This window comes from Scyliorhinus canicula, chromosome 13 (genome assembly GCF_902713615.1).
Source record: "Scyliorhinus canicula chromosome 13, sScyCan1.1, whole genome shotgun sequence".
NCBI lineage: Eukaryota > Metazoa > Chordata > Chondrichthyes > Carcharhiniformes > Scyliorhinidae > Scyliorhinus > Scyliorhinus canicula.
The window spans coordinates 124,204,442-124,223,947 of NC_052158.1; the positions used below are offsets into that span (position 1 = coordinate 124,204,442).

Consider the following 19,506-nt stretch of genomic DNA (forward strand, 5'->3'; position numbering starts at 1 on the left):
TGTCCGCCATCTTAGGTCCCAGGTAATTTTCTTCAGGTCCTTGTCTCTGTCCCTTTTTCTCCTTCTTCTTCTGCCTTCTGGAATCCCGCTGTTCCATATGCCGCAGCCCGCTCCTCAGCGCCTTCGCTGCCGCTTTCCTTTGCCCAGCACCTTAAATTTTTACCCCCTCCTGGGCATCTGAAGTGGGTCCAAGCTGTCCCTCCTCAGCAACTCCAAACTTTTTTTTCCCTTTGTCCTGGAGGAAGGAAGGTCCGTGGGTCCGCCATCTTACCCTTCAGGTCAGCTTCCTCCTTGCCTCCGTCTCTCTCTCTTTCTTCCTCACCTGCTGGCCTCCCACACTTTCATTTTCTGCAGCTCGCTCTCCTCTTCTGTTCCCGGCAGCCTTTCTGCCGCCTCCGTGGTCCCGCTATCGCGGGGAAACAGCTGTTCAGTCCCGCCGGAGTGAGAGCCCACCGAATGTGCGGCTCACTCGGACATCGCCGCCACCGGAAGTCCAGTGGCCAGGATCTTTGCCAGCAGCTTAGCATCGGCGTTCAGCAGCGAAATCGGCCTATATGATCCGCACTGCAGAGGGTCTTTGTCCCGCTTCAGGGTCAAGGAAATCAGCGCCCGTGACATAGTTGGGGGCAGAGCCCCCCCCCTCCCTCGCCTCGTTAAAGGTCCGGACCAACAGGGGGACCAACAGGTCCAAATACTTTTTATAGAACTCAGCCGGAAACCCATCCGGCCCTGGCGCCTTCCCCGACTGCATGCTCCCTATCCCTTTGACCACCTCCTCCAGCTCCATCGGCGCCCCTAGTCCCTCCACCTGCTCCTCTTCCACCCTCGGGAATCGCAACTTATCCAAGAAGCGCCCCATTCCACTCCCCTCCACCGGGGGTTCAGACCAGTACAGTTCCCCATAGAAGTCCCTGAAGACCCCATTGACATCTACCCCCCTCCGCACCACCTTCCCAACTCTATCCATCACTCCCCCAATCTCCCTGGCCGCATCTCACTTCTGGAGCTGGTGCGCATCCTGCTCGCCTTCTCCCTGTGCTTTCCTCCACTGAGCTTCTGCCTTTCTGGTCGTCAGTAGGTAAAATCTGGCCTGAAGGCTGCGCCTCTCCCCCAGCAATCCCTCCTCTGGGGCCTCCACATATCTCCTATCCACCTGCACCATCTCCCCTATCAGTCTTTCCCTTTCCCTCTGCTCCCCCCTCTCCCTATGGGTTCGGATGGAGATCAATTCCCCCCTCATCACCGCCTTCAATGCCTCCCAGACCGTCCCCACCCGAACCTCCCCGTTATCATTGGCCTCGAGGTATCTATCGATGCACCCCCGGACCCTCCCGGCCACCTCCTCATCTGCCAGCAGCCCCACCTCCATGCGCCAGAGCGGACGTTGGTCCCTCTCTTCCCCCAGCCCGAGGTCCATCCAGTGCGGGGCATGATCCGAAATGGCAATGGCGGAGTACTCCACTTCCTCCTCCCTCGACACCAGCCCCCTGCTCAGGACAAAAAAATCAATCCTCGAGTAGGCCTTATGTACATGGGAGAAAAACGAGTATTCCCTGGCCCTTGGCCTCGCAAACCTCCAAGGGTCCACCCCCCCATCTGGTCCATGAATCCCCTCAACACCTTAGCCGCCGCCGACCTCCTACCCGTCCGGGACTTGGATCGATCCAATGGGGGATCCAGTACTGTGTTAAAGTCCCCCCCCATGATCAGGCCCCCCGCCTCCAGGTCCGGAATGCGGACCAACATACGCCGCATAAACCCCGCATCGTCCCAATTTGGGGCATAAACATTCACCAACACTACCTGCTCCCCCTGCAGCTTGCCACTCACCATCACGTACATCCCCGCCACTGTCAGCCACCACCTTCAACGCCTCAAACGACACCTTCTTCCCCACCAGGATCGCCACCCCCTTACTCTTCTCATCCAGCCCTGAGTGGAATACTTGGCCCACCCACCCCTTCCTCAGCCGGACCTGGTCCACCACTCTCAGGTGTGTCTCCTGGAGCATGGCCACATCCGCCTTCAGTCCCTTCAGGTGCGCAAATACTCGGGCCCTTTTGACCGGCCCATTCAGCCCCCTCACATTCCAGGTTATCAGCCGGATCCGAGGGCTCCCTGCCCCCTTCCCCTGCCGATTAGCCATACCCCATCCCTTGCCCACCCCCGGCCAGCGTCCCACGCTCTGCCAGTTTCCCACGGCGGCAACTCCCCCCCTCCAGCACCCCCTGCGTCCTCCAGCTCCTTCCTTACCATTTCAGCAGCAACCCGTTACCCCCCCCCAGGCTAGGACCCCTCCTAGCCGCGCCCCCCCCCTCTACAGCACTCCCGTGAGCCAGCTAACTTCTGCTGACCCCGGCGGCTCCCGCCCTACTTTCGGCTCCTCCCAACGGGGACTGCCCCTCCTCCATTGTGCCCGTCAACGAGTCCACCCTCCCCCCGCTCCTACGCGGGAAAAGAAAACACGCCCCCTCCCTCTCCCAGCGCGGGAACCCTGCGGAAAGCCCGCGCTTTCGCCCTGCCGGGCCCCGCCTCCTCCAGGGCCACTCCCATTGTCAGCCCCCCCACCAGCTCCCCGAACACCCCGTTTACCCCTCTGCCCGAACCCGTCCACCCAACCCCTGCTTGAAAACCCATATAGAAAAAACCCGTACGACATCACCCACCCACCCTAAAATCACCCCACATCTTACCCTAAACCCAGCAAATACAAATACAGTATAAATAAATACAGTATTATACAGCATCCTCCATCAGGGGGACCCTCAGTTTGAGTCTAGCTTCTCGGCTTGCACGAAGGCCCACGCCTCCTCCGGGGACTCAAAATAGTGGTGTCGATCCTTATAGGTGACCCACAGACGCGCCGGCTGCAACATTCCAAACTTCACCTTCCGTCTGTGGAGCACCGCCTTCGTCCGGTTAAACCCGGCCCTCCGCCTCGCCACTTCCGCACTCCAGTCCTGGAAGATCCGCACCTCCGTGTTCTCCCATTTGCTGCTCCGCTCCTTCTTGGCCCACCGGAGCACACACTCACGATCCACGAACTGGTGGAACCTCACCAACACCGCCCGCGGCGGCTCGTTCGGCTTGGGCCTCCTAGCCAGAATTCTGTGGGCCCCCTCCAACTCCAGGGGCCCCTGGAAGGACCCAGCCCCCATCAGCGAGTTTAGCATCATCACCACATAGGCCGCTAGGTCCGACCCCTCCAGCCCCTCCGTGAGGCCCAGGATCCGTCGATTCTTCGTCCTCGACCGGTTGTCCAGCTCCTCGAACCGCTCCTGCCATCTTTTATGGAGCGCCTCGTGCATCTCCACCTTCCCCGCCACGGCCACGACCTCGTCCTCCCTTTCGGCGGCTTGCTGCTGCAGCTCCCGGATTGCAGCCCCCTGGGCTGCCTGGGTCTCCATCAGCTCCCTATTGGTTACCTTCAGGGACTCCAGCAGCTCCAACTTCAGCTCCTGGAAGCAGCGCAGCAGAGTCGTCTGCTGCTCCTGGACCCACTTCCTCAGCTCCTCAAAGCTTTCGCCGGCCGCCATTTTGTTTACCTGGCCCCGATTTTTCCTGGGTGTTTTTGTCGATTTTCTCACTGCCCCACTCCTGGTCCGGACCACTGGGGCGACTCCTGGCCTCTTCCCCCGTCGGGATTTTCCTCCTCAGCTCCGTTGGGGGCCCTTAAAAAAGCCCCGAAGTCCGTTCATCACGGGAGCCGCCGAATGTGCGGCTCAGCTGCGCATTGCTGCCACCGGACCTGTGAGCATTCACAATTGACCTCCATGAGATTTTCTGGAATCACAGCTGCACAACGGAGTTTTGCCTCTGCCTTTCCACTTTCAATTCTGCAATGGAGCTTCTAATAATAATAATAATCTTTATTGTCACAAGTGGGCTTACATTAACACTGCAAAGATGTTTGTGTGAAAAGCCCCGAGTCACCACATTCCGGCGCCTCATCGGATACGCAGAGGAGAATTCAGAATGGCCAAATTACCTAACAGCATGTCTTTCGGGACTTGTGGGAGGAAACCGGAGCACCCAAAGAAACCCACAAAGACACAGGGAGAACGTGCAAACTCTGCACAGACAGTGACCCAAGCCATGAATCAAACCTGGGACCCTGGCGCTGTGAAGCAACAGTGCTAACCATTGTGCTACTGTTCTGCCTCTTAGGCAATCTGCCTCTGCGTCTTCACTTCAGGCACTTTCACTCAAGCTATTCCTTTAATGTTTTAGCTTTTGAATTTCTGCTCCAGCTTCTCTGAGGTTCTGGGCTTTTCTGTTAGCTGCCAACATGTTGCATGATCAGTTAGTCTCACAAGGGGGCCCTGGATCTTGTCTGGTTGAACATCAAGCGTTTATTGGTGAGACATAGCTATGTATGTATTTACAGGGCATAGCCCAAGCCATGAGCTAATTCCATGCTTGCTTCTACACAGATCTCTGTCCAGTCCACACCTGCCCCTTCTCTCAGGTCATGTGTCTTTTTACATCACACTGTAGGCAATAGTGTTATCCAGTACCACATCAACTATTGATGTACTTGTTACCCTTATGTTAGCCAGGCAATGGCCATCTCCAAGAAGAAAGAATCTAACCATCCTCCCTTGACATTCAATGGTATTAGCATTGCTAAATTCCCCCATTCTCAACAGCTTGATGGAAACCTTTGACCAGAAACTGAACTGGATCAGCCACCATATTAGCTACTGTGGCTAAAGAGCAGGTCAGAGACGAGCAGTCCTGCGGTGAGCAACTCACCTCCTGACTCCCCAAAGCCTGTCCACCATCCACATGGCACAAGTCAGAATTGTGATGGAATAATACGCTAAATGTAGGAAATTGTTATATATTGTATTTTATTGCAGTAATGTTATTAAAAGCCCTGGTTTAAAATGCATGCAGGCAGTATGTCTGCTAAGCTGTAATCAAAAAGTCGTAAAGGTGAGATAATCATTGATTTTAGCCATTTACTCGTTTACACAAAGGTGGCTAATGGAATATTGTTTACATTTTTGGAGGTTCCCTGGGGTGTAGATAATTAATATGGGATGCTGTTTGGTCGTTAGGCATGTCATGGGACATCGTAATAGTAGGATACAGATGATGTAATTAATGGGGTGAGCCAGGTCTGCCAGGTTTTGATAGTTTGGTTACATGATTTGAGTCAGACAGAAGGATTTTCAAGTTGTTTCTGAAAGGGTCTCTGTCCAAAGGTCTGCACAGATAATAGCAAGTACGCCTGTTTGCTAACTTTATTTATTAATGGATTTTGAACTGTATTGGGTTGTTTTGTTGGAATATATATAGTGGCAGGTGATCAAAGTGAATCAAAGTTTTTCCTTTTATTTAAGAAAGGGCCTGTTCTGTGCTGTACTGTTCTATGTTCTATGTTCTATGTTCTAACTGTTAACCTATTAGTTGTAACGCTATTTCTTTGATTTTAATATGGTTAATTCTGTGTTTCAATTAAAGTTTGCTTTAAAGGATACCTATTGGTCAGAGTCCTCACTCCTAGGGTGAAGTATCCTTTCCTCACAGTTTTACTATTTATAAATTGTTTGGGGCTTCTCGTCTGGTATCCTAACAAAAATTGGGGTTTGGTCCGGTATCCTAACTATAATACCCCTTGCCTGGATGAATACAGTTCCAAGCACACTCAACACTATCCAGGACATAGCAGCCTGCTTAATTGACACACCATGCACAAACATTCACTCCCTCCACCACCAGTGTACAGTGGCAGCAGAGTTCACCATCTCCAAGATGCACTGCAGGAACTCACAAAATTCCTTTCGCAGCAGCTTCCAAGCCCATTACCGCTTCTGCCTAGAAGGTGAAGGGCTATAGATGCATGGGAACACCACCAGCTGAATGTTCCCCTCCAAGCCGCACACTGTCCTGCCTTGGCAATATATCACCAATTCTAGCATGTCACTGGATCAAAATCCTGGAATTCCCTCCCTAACAGCATAGTGGGTGTGCCCACATCACACGAATTGCAGCAGTTCAAAAATACAGCACATCGCCACCTTCTAAAGGCCAATTAGGAATGGGCAATAAATGCTGGCATACCCAGTGATGCCCACAACCCAGGCATGAACACAAAATTCTTTCCTTAACAGTGCTATCAACTAAATGGCCTGTTTGAGCTCTTTGAAAACTCCAAACAAGCGCAGGGAGGAAAAAGTTGGTTATGGGACATTTGGAGATGAAACCTCAACTAATAGGCATGAGGCCAGCCCAAATGTATCATTATCTGGGCACAATGCTAACACATGTTTGGAGCCTCCAAGGTTGCAGTCTGCATTTCTATAGTTAAATGTCTGTCCTTTGCCTCACCTGCCTGAAAGGTGTCCTGGGAGGGGCAGGGTGGAGTAGCTTTGTGTTAAGTAATGGGTTAAGAGGCATCCCAATTAGTTGTCTCATTTATGTTAAGTATCCAATAATTGACACTGATTATGTAAAGGGGCTTCAGATGGCCTTGGTGTCAGGTGTTGTGATGTTAGAGTTTTGTGCAGAGTCTGTTGAAGTAAATTAAAGGTGTTTGTGGAAAAGGAGCAGAACCTTTGACTCTATACGACAGCAGCTAAACTTTGGAGTGGTGGGAGTGGTGGGGTGGCAGTTGCAAGTGCTTTGGAGTGGATGGATGCTCCAGGCTCCACAACAATTTTGGATTGCTTTTATTTAAAAGAAAACTCTGATCGACAACTGCTAAGTGTGAATCTCCGGTAATTAAGAAACCATCTTTGTTTCAAAACGGCTTGACTCCTCCGCCCAGCTGTAGTTTTGGAGGCAACTGAAACAAAACTGCAACATTTGTGTTGACTGAGGAAGGGACTTGATTTTTAATGCTGTATGTTTTTACCTCTGAGAATGTTGATTGAATTATTGAGATGGCTACTAAGGCAGAAGTACTGCCATTTATCTGCTTCATATTAATCATACAGCTTATCTGAGATGTTCAGAGCAAACAAGGTTAAAACATTGTCCCTTTTTGTGAAAGAGTTGATGTTTGGATGTTGGAATCAGACGGTAGAATGACTTGAAAAGTTGCCTTTTGATCTCTGGGATCAGGGTTGAAATTCAGGCTAGACCGTTGGTGTAAATGTATAATTCTTTCTTTGCAGAGTAGTGAGGGGCTGCCTTGCTTGCAATATAGATTGTATATAGTGATTGCTTGATTATAATACAAAAGGCTGAAATATATTCCATTTCACACCAGTGACATGCTCACTCATCTTCATGTGTTCTGTTTCTCACAAGAGATTTTTTTTTTTAACCAATGGAATGGCAAAATGGACTTGTGAATCATGGAATACCTCTGGCTGCCACACGGGCCATTTCAAAATGAGTTCAAAGACTTCCCTCAAAGTCTGCAAATATTTATGCCTTAAAACTGAATGCTCAGTCAAGAAAAAGGTTCCCCACGGTAGGCTATTGCAGAAAATAAGGAAGTATGGAATTGAAGGTGATTTAGCGGTTTGGATCAGTAATTGGCTAGCTGAAAGAAGACAGAGGGTGGTGGTTGATGGCAAATGTTCATCCTGGAGTTCAGTTACTAGTGGTGTACCGCAAGGATCTGTTTTGGGGCCACTGCTGTTTGTCATTTTTATAAATGACCTGGAAGAGGGTGCAGAAGGATGGGTTAGTAAATTTGCAGATGACACGAAGGTCGGTGGAGTTGTGGATAGTGCTGAAGGATGTTATAGGATACAGAGGGACATAGATAAGCTGCAGAGCTGGGCTGAGAGGTGGCAGATGGAGTTTAATGCGGAAAAGTGTGAGGTGGTTCACTTTGGAAGGAGTAACAGGAATGCAGAGTACTGGGCTAATGGCAAGATTCTTGGTAGTGTAGATGAACAGAGAGATCTCGGCATCCAGGTACATAAATCCCTGAAAGTTGCCACCCAGGTTAATAGGGGTGTTAAGAAGGCATATGGTGTGCTAGCCTTTATAAGCAGGGGGATTGAGTTTCGGAACCACAAGGTCATGCTGCAGCTGTACATAACTCTGGTGCGGCCACACCTGGAGTACTGCGTGCAGTTCTGGTCACCACATTATAGGAAGGATGTGGAAGCTTTGGAAAGGGTTCAGAGGAGATTTACTAGGATGTTGCCTGGTATGGAGGGAAGGTCTTACGAGGAAAGGCTCAGGGAATTGAGGTTGTTTTTGTTAGAGAGGAGAAGGCTGAGAGGTGACTTAATAGAGACATATAAGATAGTCAGAGGGTTAGATAGGGTGGACAGTGAGAGTCTTTTTCCTCGGATGGTGATGACCAACACGAGGGGACATAGCTTTAAATTGAGGGGTGAGAGATATAGGACAGATGTCAGAGGCAGTTTCTTTACTCAGAGAGTAGTAGGGGTGTGGAACGCCCTGCCTGCAATAGTAGTAGACTCGCCAACTTTAAGGGTATTTAAGTGGTCACTGGATAGACATATGGATGAATATGGAATAGTGTAGGTCAGATAGGCTTCAGATGGTTTCACAGGTCGGCGCAACATCGAGGGCCGAAGGGCCCGTACTGTGCTGTAGTGTTCTATGTTCTATGTTCTATTATCCTTGATGGTCAAATATGCTTTCTTTTTGTAGGATTTTCAAATTCAGCAGCTTGAGCGAAGGTTGGCTAAGTTAGAAGGAAATATGACCAGTAATGAAAATGAGTTGCTTGGAGAAAAAGCAGCAGAACTCTCAAAAAACCTGGAAGAGAAGAAAAGCAAATTGAACCTACTGAATGTTCAGCTTAAGAAACTCCAGGTAATTCACCTGTGCTTGTTCATTACTCATTTTGTCAAATTTAATTTGAATAACTCTTTACCCTGCAGATTTTGAATTCGCTTGTATTTTCAAAAATGTCTTTAATTCCTAGTGGTATTTTCAATTAGAATATTGAGTGACTTGGCCAAAATAAAGAAGTAATGTTGCACAGTAAAATTTAGATTTAAACACACATGAAATATAACTCAAGACTATGATGAACATTGTGGCAATACTCTTTGAATGTTTGGTAAAAAAGAAATGGTTTAGGTCATTATTGCAGATTGCGTGATCCTGAAAACTGGTTTGCAACAGTTACTGAATTTATATCTTAAGTAGAAAATAATAAGACCACTAAAGTAGTGTTGACTAATGGCTGGATCATCATAATGTTTAATTAATTTACAGATGTGGATGTCGCTGACAAAGCCAGCATTTATTGGCCATACCCAATTGCTCTTGCCAACTTTGTGGTCAGTTACTTTTTTGAGCCGCTATGGGAATGGGCAACAACTGCTGGTCTAGCTCGAAATGAATTTTTTAAAAGCGCACATGATCAAGAGATTGCTGAAAAAAAGAGAGACAGGTGTGGAGAGGAGGTTTCCTCTTGTGGGAGAACCTCGAACTAGGAGCCACTGTTTAAAATAAGGGGTCGCAGGATGAGTAGAAATCTTTTTCTCCAAATGTTGTACGACTTTGGAACTCTTCCTCACAAGGTCTTTGAATATTTTTTTAAGCAGCGGTAGATAGATTCTTGATAAGGAAGGAGGTGAAAGATTATCAGACATAGGTGGGAAGTTACAAGTAGCAGCTAGTTACCCTGTTGCTCAAATTGATCCTGATTGTGCAAAGGATTACACTGGAAACCAATTCAAGATTACTAGTTTTGCTCACAATATGGCTCACATATACATGATAGAAGCCACACATATATACAGGATGGGGAGATTCATTCCCCATGGCAATGCTTTGACCAATCAGCTGAACTGCCTCGAGCTATCCTGATGAGTGCAAGATGAAAAGCTTTTCTAAGTTGTCACATTGTCCAGAAATACTCAAGTGATGAAGAGAGTTCCAGGATTATGGCTCAGTGACGATATTTCTAATTTAGGATTGTGTGGTGCTTGGAGAGTAATTTGGAAGTGGTAGTTTTCCCACTTGCCTGCAGCCCTTATCCTTCAAGGCGGAAGAGGTTGTGGGATTCGGGAGGTGCTGTCTAAGAAGCTGAGCAAGTTTGCTGCAGTGTATCCTGTAGATCAGTGATTTTCAAACTTTTTTTTCCCAGGACCCACTTTTACCAACGACGCATGCCGATTGGCAATCTTGACCCACTCCGACTGGCTACGGGACATTCCATTATTGGTTACATTTAATGCAACAGGCCTGCTTGGTCCTTATGATCTCACTTGCTTTATCATTCAATGTTATATTTCTGCCCAGGACCTTAGCTGATGTCTTTTAAGTTCTGGCTGCATCCTTTGAAAAAAAAACAAGAGGTTTGTCCTCGGACACACCGTGCTTCCTCTTCAAATGCCTTTGAAGTTTTGAGTGTTTTAAACTTTCATTTACCAGTACTTCCCTGCATATAACACACATAGCCCGAGACCTCTGAATACAGGCCACATCAGCATTGCTTTTCCATGCTGTGGACTCTCCTGTGAAGCTCTCTCCACCAGATTCAATTGTGAGATCCTGGCCAGTCTGTGTCCCTGTCCCTCTCTTCCTGATTAGAAAATGATCCATCTTCAATTCTTCACACAGCCCTGTGGCTTGCTTGCTGGCAGCTACAAAATGGAGGAATCTCTCCTCCGTGATCTCGTGTCCAAAGCACAGACCTACAAGGGACGTTATGTCAGTGTATGTGTCAGCCGCGTGACGTGCCCTCTATCGCCGGTTCTGGTGGAAGACTCCAGCATTCGCATTTAAAGGCCAGTCGTGGCCGGCATTCTGAAAGGCCGGTCTCGGGATAGGGAACGCTGCGATTGATCACTCTGTGATCCTACTGACACCTGCCTGTAACCCACCTGTAGGTCGCGACCCTGAATTTGAAAAATACTGCTGTAGGTGGTGCATGATGCAGCCATAGTGTGCCAATGATGGAGGAAGTGAACGTTGAAAATGGTGGATGGAATCCAAACAAAAACTGCTTTTGTCCTGGGTGGTGTCAGGTTTCTTGATTGTTGTTGGGTCTCTACTTATCCTTGTAGATGGTGGAAAGATTTTGGAGAGTCAGGAGGTGAGTTACTTTGCCACATAATTCTCAGCATCTGACCTGCTCTTGTAGCCACAGTCTTCTTATGGCTGATCCATTTAGGTTCTTGGTCAATGGTAACACCTAGGATGTTAATGCTGGTGGTTTAATTCTCCGAAGTAAACAATTCCACGAAACAGTAAAAACAGCAAATTTGTACTTTTCAAACTTCTCTGCTAAGTATTTTGCTTCAACATTTACAGTGGTTTCTCTGAATTTGATGTGATTATGTCTGATAATCATTCCTTTATATCAACAAAGTTCAGTCAGAACAGCATCTGCAAGAGTGAAACCTGATGTCAAAAATTATTTTGACTGTCAAATGTTTTCTATGTTGATTTCCATGTGAGCAGTCACACATGGTGGCTCCTGCCAGGGTACTCTGATGTTGGCCCTTTTCACCCAGTGATATTTGGGAGGAATAATGCACAACAGTATAATACAAGGTAGAAGATGGGCAAAGAATTGTCATCGGACTCAGAAGCCCCTCGAACCTTGGTGAAGAAAATGGTGGAGGCTCCTGCTGTGACATTGGCCTCTCCATGAACAGCCAAGATGCTGGCAAGCTTCTTGACAGATTAATTAAAAAATCTGCAGTAGCAAGATTTCGAGGACCTCGCGAAGGCGATGGAAAGGCCTCTAGCCCCCATCCGTGTGGCCTTGGAGAAGATGGATCGGAAGGTAAAGGAGCAAGCGCGGTGATGCAAAGGGAAGATGTCGGACTCTTGGACTCGAGTGACCGGATTGTTTTCCTGGAGGCGAAGATGGCGTTACTGGCTGAAGGGCATAAACTGTCAAAGGTCAAGGTGGACGATCTGGGAAAACGACTCCAGACGGCAAGGTTTAAGAATCATTGAGTTGCCGGGAGGTCTGAAGGGCCCAAATCCTATGGAGTATATGTCCAAGCTGTTTGGCAAGATGGTGGGGGAGGGGGGATTGGTATACACCTGAATTGGGCCAGGCCGATCAGTCACTCAGGCTGAAGCCCCGATGTGGGAACTACCACGGGTGATCATAGTCAGGTTTCACAGGTACCAAGACAAGGAACAGGTACTAAGGTGGGCGAAGGACCATCGAGATTCTAGATGTAAAGCCCACGTCATCAGGATATACCAGGACATGGGAGCAGAGCTGGCTAGAAGGCATGCAACGCTCAATAATGCCAAGGCTGCATTGTACAAAAGTAATGGACAATTTGGTGTTGTATACCTGACTCATCTTTGACTATTAAAGACCTGAAGGAAGGGAATGAGGTTGTAAAGAAACATGGACTGGGGCAAACAAATTTGTGAATCGTTAGGTGCATTAAATCTGTATTTATTGTGGGTGAGGGAACGCGGTTATAGGGATTTGCTGGGGAATCTGGGTGAGTTTGTATTTTTTGGGTTGTTTGGGGGGTGGGTATCGGTTTTCTTTTTCCCTCTATCTTCCTATATTAAAGTTGGATGTGGGCAGGGGGCATGATGTTGGTATGATTTTTTTACCCAGTGCAGAGTCACTCTGCTAGCTGTAAACTTAATTAATGGGAGTGGAAGAGTGGGGATATCTGCAGCTCGTTACCTTAGGGTTTTTCTTTCAGATACTGAGCTCAAGACTTTTGTTTTTGTTTTTTGTGGTGTTGGGGGTGATTTGGGGGTGGGTGGGTGGAGTTTATGGGCCTTTGTTCTCCTCTGAGCTGTTTGTGGAGAGGTAGAATGTTGACGGTAACAAATTATTTGTCTTTGTTTTAGTTTATGGGAGGTAGGTAGCCATTTGTGTGGGGATGAGTTGCAGTTGGATTATCCCTCTCCATCCGTTCCATAAAGACAATATCACCATCGCTCTGGCATCCCTGTGGAAGTTTATGTATCTGAGGGCTAAGAAGTACTCACACATCCATCAGATCTACTCCCAACTTCTTTATGGTGGGTAAATCTCTTTCTGGGGTGAAGGGAAATGGCATAACAGAAAGGAGAAATAGGTTATTTTTTTCAGAAACTGCTGAAGGCAGTCCACTGTTGCACTGGGGGGGTCTTTAACTGTGTACAGGACCCACGGACGGACAGGTCGAACCCCAAAACAGGAAAGACCTCCAATATGGCGAAGGAATCCAGCCTATTCATGGAGCCGATGGGGGCATTGGACCCATGGTGATTCACCCACCCAGGGGAGAAGGAGTTCTTCTTCTCCCAATTACATAACATTTGTTCGCGGATTGACTTCTTTGCAGTGGGAAATCAGTACTTCAAGGGCTAGTAAGAGGAGAAATACTCCGCAATTGTAATCTCTGAACAATCTCCATATTACATTGATGTGAGGTTGGAGACGGGCCGTGCCCAACGTTCCCCCATGAGGTTGGACACGACCCTACTGGCCGATAAGGCTTTCTGCGAGAAGACATCACAGGCTATAGACAAGTATATTACTAATAACCAGAATGGGGAGGTCTCACTCTCCACGTTCCTAGAGGCGCTGAAGGCTGTGATCAGGGGAAAAATTATCGCTTCTAAATCGTGGAGACATAGGGAAGAGAGGGCGGCTAGGCAACAGCTAGTCGACTCCATACTGTAGGTATTCCGGCGACACTCCGAGGACCCGACCGTAGACCTCCTAGCGGAGAGGAAATAGCTGCAGGTGGACTTTGATCTGCTCTCGACAAGGAAAGCAGTGCACCAACTCCGCCAGGCATGGAGGACCCTGTACGAGCATGGAGACGAGGCTAGCTGCCTGCAGTCTACAACTGAGAAAGCAGGCCGCCACGAGGTAAATAGCACAGATTAGGGATAGCAGAAGAAAATTAGTACCAGAGCTGGACAAGGTCAACCAGGCTTTTCGGACCTTCTGCTAGGTGCTGTACACCTCGGAACCCCCAGCAGGGCACTTGGGGATGAAGCAGTTCCTTAATGGTCTGGACATGCGAGCAGTCCGGGAAGACAGAAAACGGGCGTGGAAGCACCATTAGAACTGGAAGAGGTAATGTAGGGTATTAGCTCCATGCAGGCGGGGAACGAGCCGGGACCATGTGGTTTCCCGGTGGACTTCTACAAAAGATTCGCAACTGCACTGGCCCCGCACCTGCGGGAGATGTTCACAGACTCGCTGGCAAGGGGCACCTTGCTCCCTACGTTAGCACAAGCCTCAATCTCGCTGATACCGAGAAAAGACACAGACGCAACAGAATGCGGTTCCTACAGATCCATCTCACTGCTAAACGTAGACGCGAAGATACAGGTCAATATCCTAGCCAAAAGGCTGGAGGACTGCATACCAGAGGTGGTAGCATAAGACCAGATGGGCTTTGTCAAGGGTAGACAGCTGTTAACATCGAACATCAGGCACCTGCTAAACGTGATCATGACCCCAACCTGAGGTGATTGTCTCCCTGGACCCCGAAAAGGCCTTCGACAGAGTCGAATGGAAGTACCTCATAGAGGTACTGGAGCGATTCGGGCTAGGAACAGACTTCACCGCCTGGGTGAAACTCCTGTACAATGCTCCCACAGCATGCGTACGGACACATACCACCAGCTCCAACTACTTCCAGCTGCATAGAGGCACAGGCAGGGATGCCCGTTATCCCCGCCCAAGCATTGAACCATTAGCGATCGTTCTTAGGGCGGCAAAGAATTGGAAATGGCTCCTGGAGAGGGACCTCCCTCTGGGCCCCAGCCACAGTGGCTCTCCCATCCCCACCTAATAAACATTCAACAAATCCAGTGGTGGTAGTAACATTCCGGTTGTGGAACCAACTGTGACAGCATTTCAGACTAACCGAAATGTCCGACAAAGCCCCCATCTGCAATAACCACAGGTTTACACTGGTGACTATGGTCGCAACTTTTAAAAGGTGGAGACAGGAAGGTGGGACAGTGACAGGGACTTTTACACCAACACTAAGGCTCAAAGAACTAACGAGAAAGATTCCAACTGTGTGTGTGTGTGTGGGGTGGGGGTGGGGGGGCAAACACAAGTATTTATAAATCAAAAATTTCCTACAAAGGGAAACAAGCACGACAATCACTATGGGGATATGTAGGGGTGACTGCTGAGGGGAGCTAACACAAAACTGGACAAGACGACGGAGAAGTGGGAGGAGGACTTGGGGTTTGAAATCACAGTAACTTCATTGCAGTATTAATGTAAGCCTACTTGTGACACTAATAAAGATTATATATTGGATGGAGACTCTGGAGCAAAGCACTGCACAGGGTCAACTCCACCTCCGCACAAGGCTAAGCCAATGCAGCTAAAAGTGGTACACAGAGCCCACTTAACCAGAACCTGAATGAGCAAGTTCTTCCTGGAGGTGCCACACCTACATGTTCTGGTCCTGCCCCAGACTTATTTGGTTCTGGACCAGCATCTTCGAGGCAATGTCCAAGGTGGTGGGGATGAGGGTGGAACCATTTGGAGTATCAGAACAGCCAGATCTATTCATGGGGAGGAGGGCTGTTTCCCTTGTATCCTTAATTGCCCATCAGAGAATCCTGCTCGGCTGGCGGTCAACAGCACTACGCAAAGCTTCAGACTGGCTGTCTGACCTATCGGAATTCTTCCAAATGGAGAAAATTTAATTCGCCAAACGAGAGTCGGAAGAAGGCTTGCACAAAACATGGGAGTCATTCACTCGGTTGTTCCAAGACCTGTTTGTAACCAACAACTAAGAAGCCAAAGACCAGGAAGGGGTAGCCACGACACAGTAAGGAAGACGGGGGTGGGGTGTCACGAAAACATGGAACTGAACCAAGCCCAATGGGGAGAGATGGGGAGTGCAACAATCTGAACCAAAGAGGGGAGGAGGAAAAGACAAAGAGAAAACCGGTGGGAGGACGTACGCAAGGGACCACTGCCACCTCTAATACCGCAAGGAAGATAAAGAAGGGAAAATATGTATGTAAATAAATGAAGCCTATACCTGTGGAAATGGTTTAATTTTACTTTTGTTTTTTTTTTGTTTCATCGCCTAATGTATGTTCACATTGATATATCTGCGCTGTAACCCAAACATTTTAAAAATAAAGAAAATGGTGCTCAAACTGCTTTCGGCTTCGAACCTCAAACTCTTTTCTCTGGTCTATTTATTATAAAATATTCAATCATATCCAGTAGAACAGATTTTGGCCATAAGGCACTGTCTTCAGGATAGATTTCATCCCTCACTTCAGCAGCAGAAGAACAATGAGCTTGAGCAGTATCTTGTAGTTCCATTCCCATTTCAGAGTCCATATCTTTTTCAAGATGTGTCATCTCTGGAAATCGGCAGGTCGAACTCATCAGACAAGTCACCTAAGCCTTTTGTGGATGTTGTTGAAGATGAATGTGCAGTTTGGACACTGCTCAATACTTTAAACCTTTTAAAGTGTCAAAATATCTTTTCACCTAACTCCGTCCTCTTGCCTCATCTTCAACTTCCTGCATTATTGACTTTGAGATTCATCGTGTCTCATCATATTCTGGGGTTAATCTGTCTTGATTTCAACAAATCACGACTAAGTCTTCAGAATCTTCTGTTGAGTGAATCTTCCTTCAGCAAAAGCAGCCGATTTCTAAGCTGCTGAAAGGCAATTAAACAAAGCTTACGAGTTGGTAGGAGGGTGGGTAGTCTTCAGAAATTGTGAAAAGAATTGGTGTGAGGATCAGCTGAACTTCACTGACAAAATCTGACCAGAGAACTGGCTGTTGGTAATTTTTGGAAAATCTGAGATGCCGATGGGTGGTCAAGGGAAACGGGTATCATAAAGGACACCACAATCAGAGAGAAATGACTGACACCTAAAAATGCAGTAACTTCAACATGCAAGAACAACAAGAAGAAAGAAGATGTTGGTTGCTGCCCAGATCTCTCACTCTCAGCCCTGCGTGGCTCTGGTCAAGTCGCCCTGCTCGTGCTGCTTCCCAATTCCCAACTCTTGCCTGGCCTTCTTCACACCTCCCGACTGCCGCTCTGCTCACCGCTTGACTCTCACTTGGGTGGCTGCGCCTCAGTGACCGTGTGTGCTCCTGGCTGGCTGCTGGCTTTCTGGCCTGGCCTCTGCTCTCTTTCTTGCCTTCGCCGCTCAGTCCATTTGCTGCCTGGCCCAGCCCTCTCATGCCTGCTGCCTGGCTGACCTCTGCCTCTTTTCAAGTCACCCTGCTACTGATGGCCATGCTCCCTGATTCCCTGAAACACGACGCGCTGCTTACCTGGCTTTCTTTGCACCTCCTGACGGCTGCTCTGCTCACCTTCGCTCGGGTGGCCAGACCTCGAGCCTCGACAATCGCATGTGCTCCAAGCTGACTGTTGCTGCTGGACATCTGGCCTGGTGACCTCTGTTCTTTTTGGTTGCTTGCTTGCTCACCCTCCTCAGCCTCTCGACGGTTGTTGGCCCCGCCTTGCTGAAGGCTTCGCAGGCTCGCACCCCAATATTAGGTCGGTGACCTCACTTTTTCCTCTGGCTGCCCGCCAGACCGAATGCCAGAAACCTGGCTGCTGCTATGTACTGTTACTCAATTGTAGTTCAGAAACTTCACACCAATTCAAGAGATATCAGTGTCTGAACTGCTTTACGTACCCACCACCTCTCAACGTCTGCCAAACTGTTTTCCTGCTCTGAAGGGGAGTCCACCAATCAGAGCCCCATGTTGTTCTGTGAGCCTATCAGCAAACTAGAGTTACCAATCTTTGATTGGTGTTCCCACCACAACGGTCACCTCTCCGTACAAGCCCTCCTCATTGGCTGGGACCCTGCACTGTCGCACTATATGTTTCATTGAAAGTCCATCTCTGGTTAAATCAGCTACAGTAAGCAACTTCCTCTGAATAGCTTCACCATCTACAAACCAGCCTGTCATGAAGAGTATCATCAAGTGTTGCACCAAATATTTAGCTAACCTTCTTAAAGTCGCTATGAACTGTAAAATGCTTTCACCTTCTTCCTGACGACAACAGTGGAACCAGAACCTTGCTGCAATCAATAACTGCCCCTCTAAGATTTTCATTAATTTAATGTAGGACTTATCTCCTGGTTTTGCTGAGTGACTAAACTTTGCAGTAGCATAAACATATTACGTCACACTGAGCTGAGAAATGTTGCCGCATTTAGGTCCTCCGGTGTCTGATTTGCTGAGAGAAATAATTGGAATCCTTCCTTATACAAGATCCAAGTCTTACAGTCGTCATCAAATGCATCGATGGCACTCATTTTTCCTCCCATTTTTGGATCCCGGCTCCTAGCGTGTACATTTCAACCAATTTCCTCCCTTCAGATTTAATTGAAAATTTGGCACAACTCTCCCCTTAATCACAAGCAGCGAGAATTTTTCTTCTGTTTTGCCTGACTGTAGCTGAGTGTAGTTTGTCTTCCCCTGCCCCACCACCGAGTAGAGGCCCAAGCAGAGTCGGCAGACTTCAAAATCCCCTCATTCCTCATTGACAGTTTTCTCTTTAGTTATACTTCTTTGCTGCCTCAAAGAGGATAGGTATGGAGGCATCCACACACTGGATTCTTGTAAAACTGGGAATTGCCAGAAACGCAATCCTTCAAAATATCTGAACTCATCTAATTCTGGTGTCCTGAGCAACCTCAATTTTAATTGTTTCAACATTGATACCTGGGGCTGGTTTAGCACAGGGGTCGGGTGCTTTTTGGCGCCGCCTTTTTGGCCCCGATCTTTTGGCGCCGTTTTTTTGGCGCCAATTGTTATGGCGCTCATTCTCTTGGCCCACCACGGTTTGGCGCCAAAATCAAAATTAAAGCATGTAATAAACCTCCGTTACTAACCTCGGAAAGCCCGCGTGTGTGTCCCACAAGAGGCAGCCCCCCCCCCCTCTCTCGCACAGGCTCCCCCCTCCGTAGTCCTTAGAAGCCTGAATAGTCTATATTCAGGGGCGGTGGGGGGGGTCCCAAAGATTGGTGCCAAGGCAGCTGGGGGCGTGGCCAATGGTGAATCAATTTATATCGGGATGCTGAAGAGAGCAGGAATAGATCTGCAGAGACATCTGGGATTTTACACGGGGCACGGTGACCCCTGAAGGGTTAAACGGTTCCGCTTTCCATTTTGAAAGTTTCATGAGCTACCTTCGCATTAAACGTTCGCAACTCTGACCCCAAAGGGGATCCTCCATTAATTAAAACTTTCTTTTAAAAAATAATAGCGCCTGCTGTGAATCATTTCTTCACTGTGCGGTGCAATGTTTAACTCTGCTCCTGGAAGCCGTTTGACTTTCTAACCTCCTGCCGATGGCGAGAGTCAGTAAGTAGACACACAGCCTTAAAGGCACATTCACCTCCACACCCACACTTGGATTGTGGGGCAACCTTTTAGCTCACGTTTCAAAAGATGAAAAAAGCAGGAAGGTAGATATGCATTTATGTAGCCTTTCAGGGCCTCGGGGGCAACTTAAAGCCCTTTAAACAGATAATGAAGTAGGTTGGAAATGTTGGTGGCGCCAAAAAGGACAGCGCCAAAAAAGGCCAGCACCAAAACAGGTGAGTGCCAAAAGGTCGGCGCCAAATAGTGCCATTCCCTAGCACAGTGGCTTG

At 48.3% G+C, this 19,506-nt stretch overlaps 1 protein-coding gene across 1 annotated transcript in view; it reads left to right on the forward strand.

The window, feature by feature from the left end:
* The window catches only part of ccdc39 (coiled-coil domain containing 39), a 187,870-nt gene that overhangs the window by 102,807 nt on the left and 65,557 nt on the right, over window positions 1-19,506 (forward strand). The window contains exon 11 of the mRNA XM_038816334.1: window positions 8,590-8,754. Within this exon, the coding sequence (XP_038672262.1) occupies window positions 8,590-8,754 (165 nt within the window). The remainder of the gene's footprint in view (window positions 1-8,589; window positions 8,755-19,506) is intronic.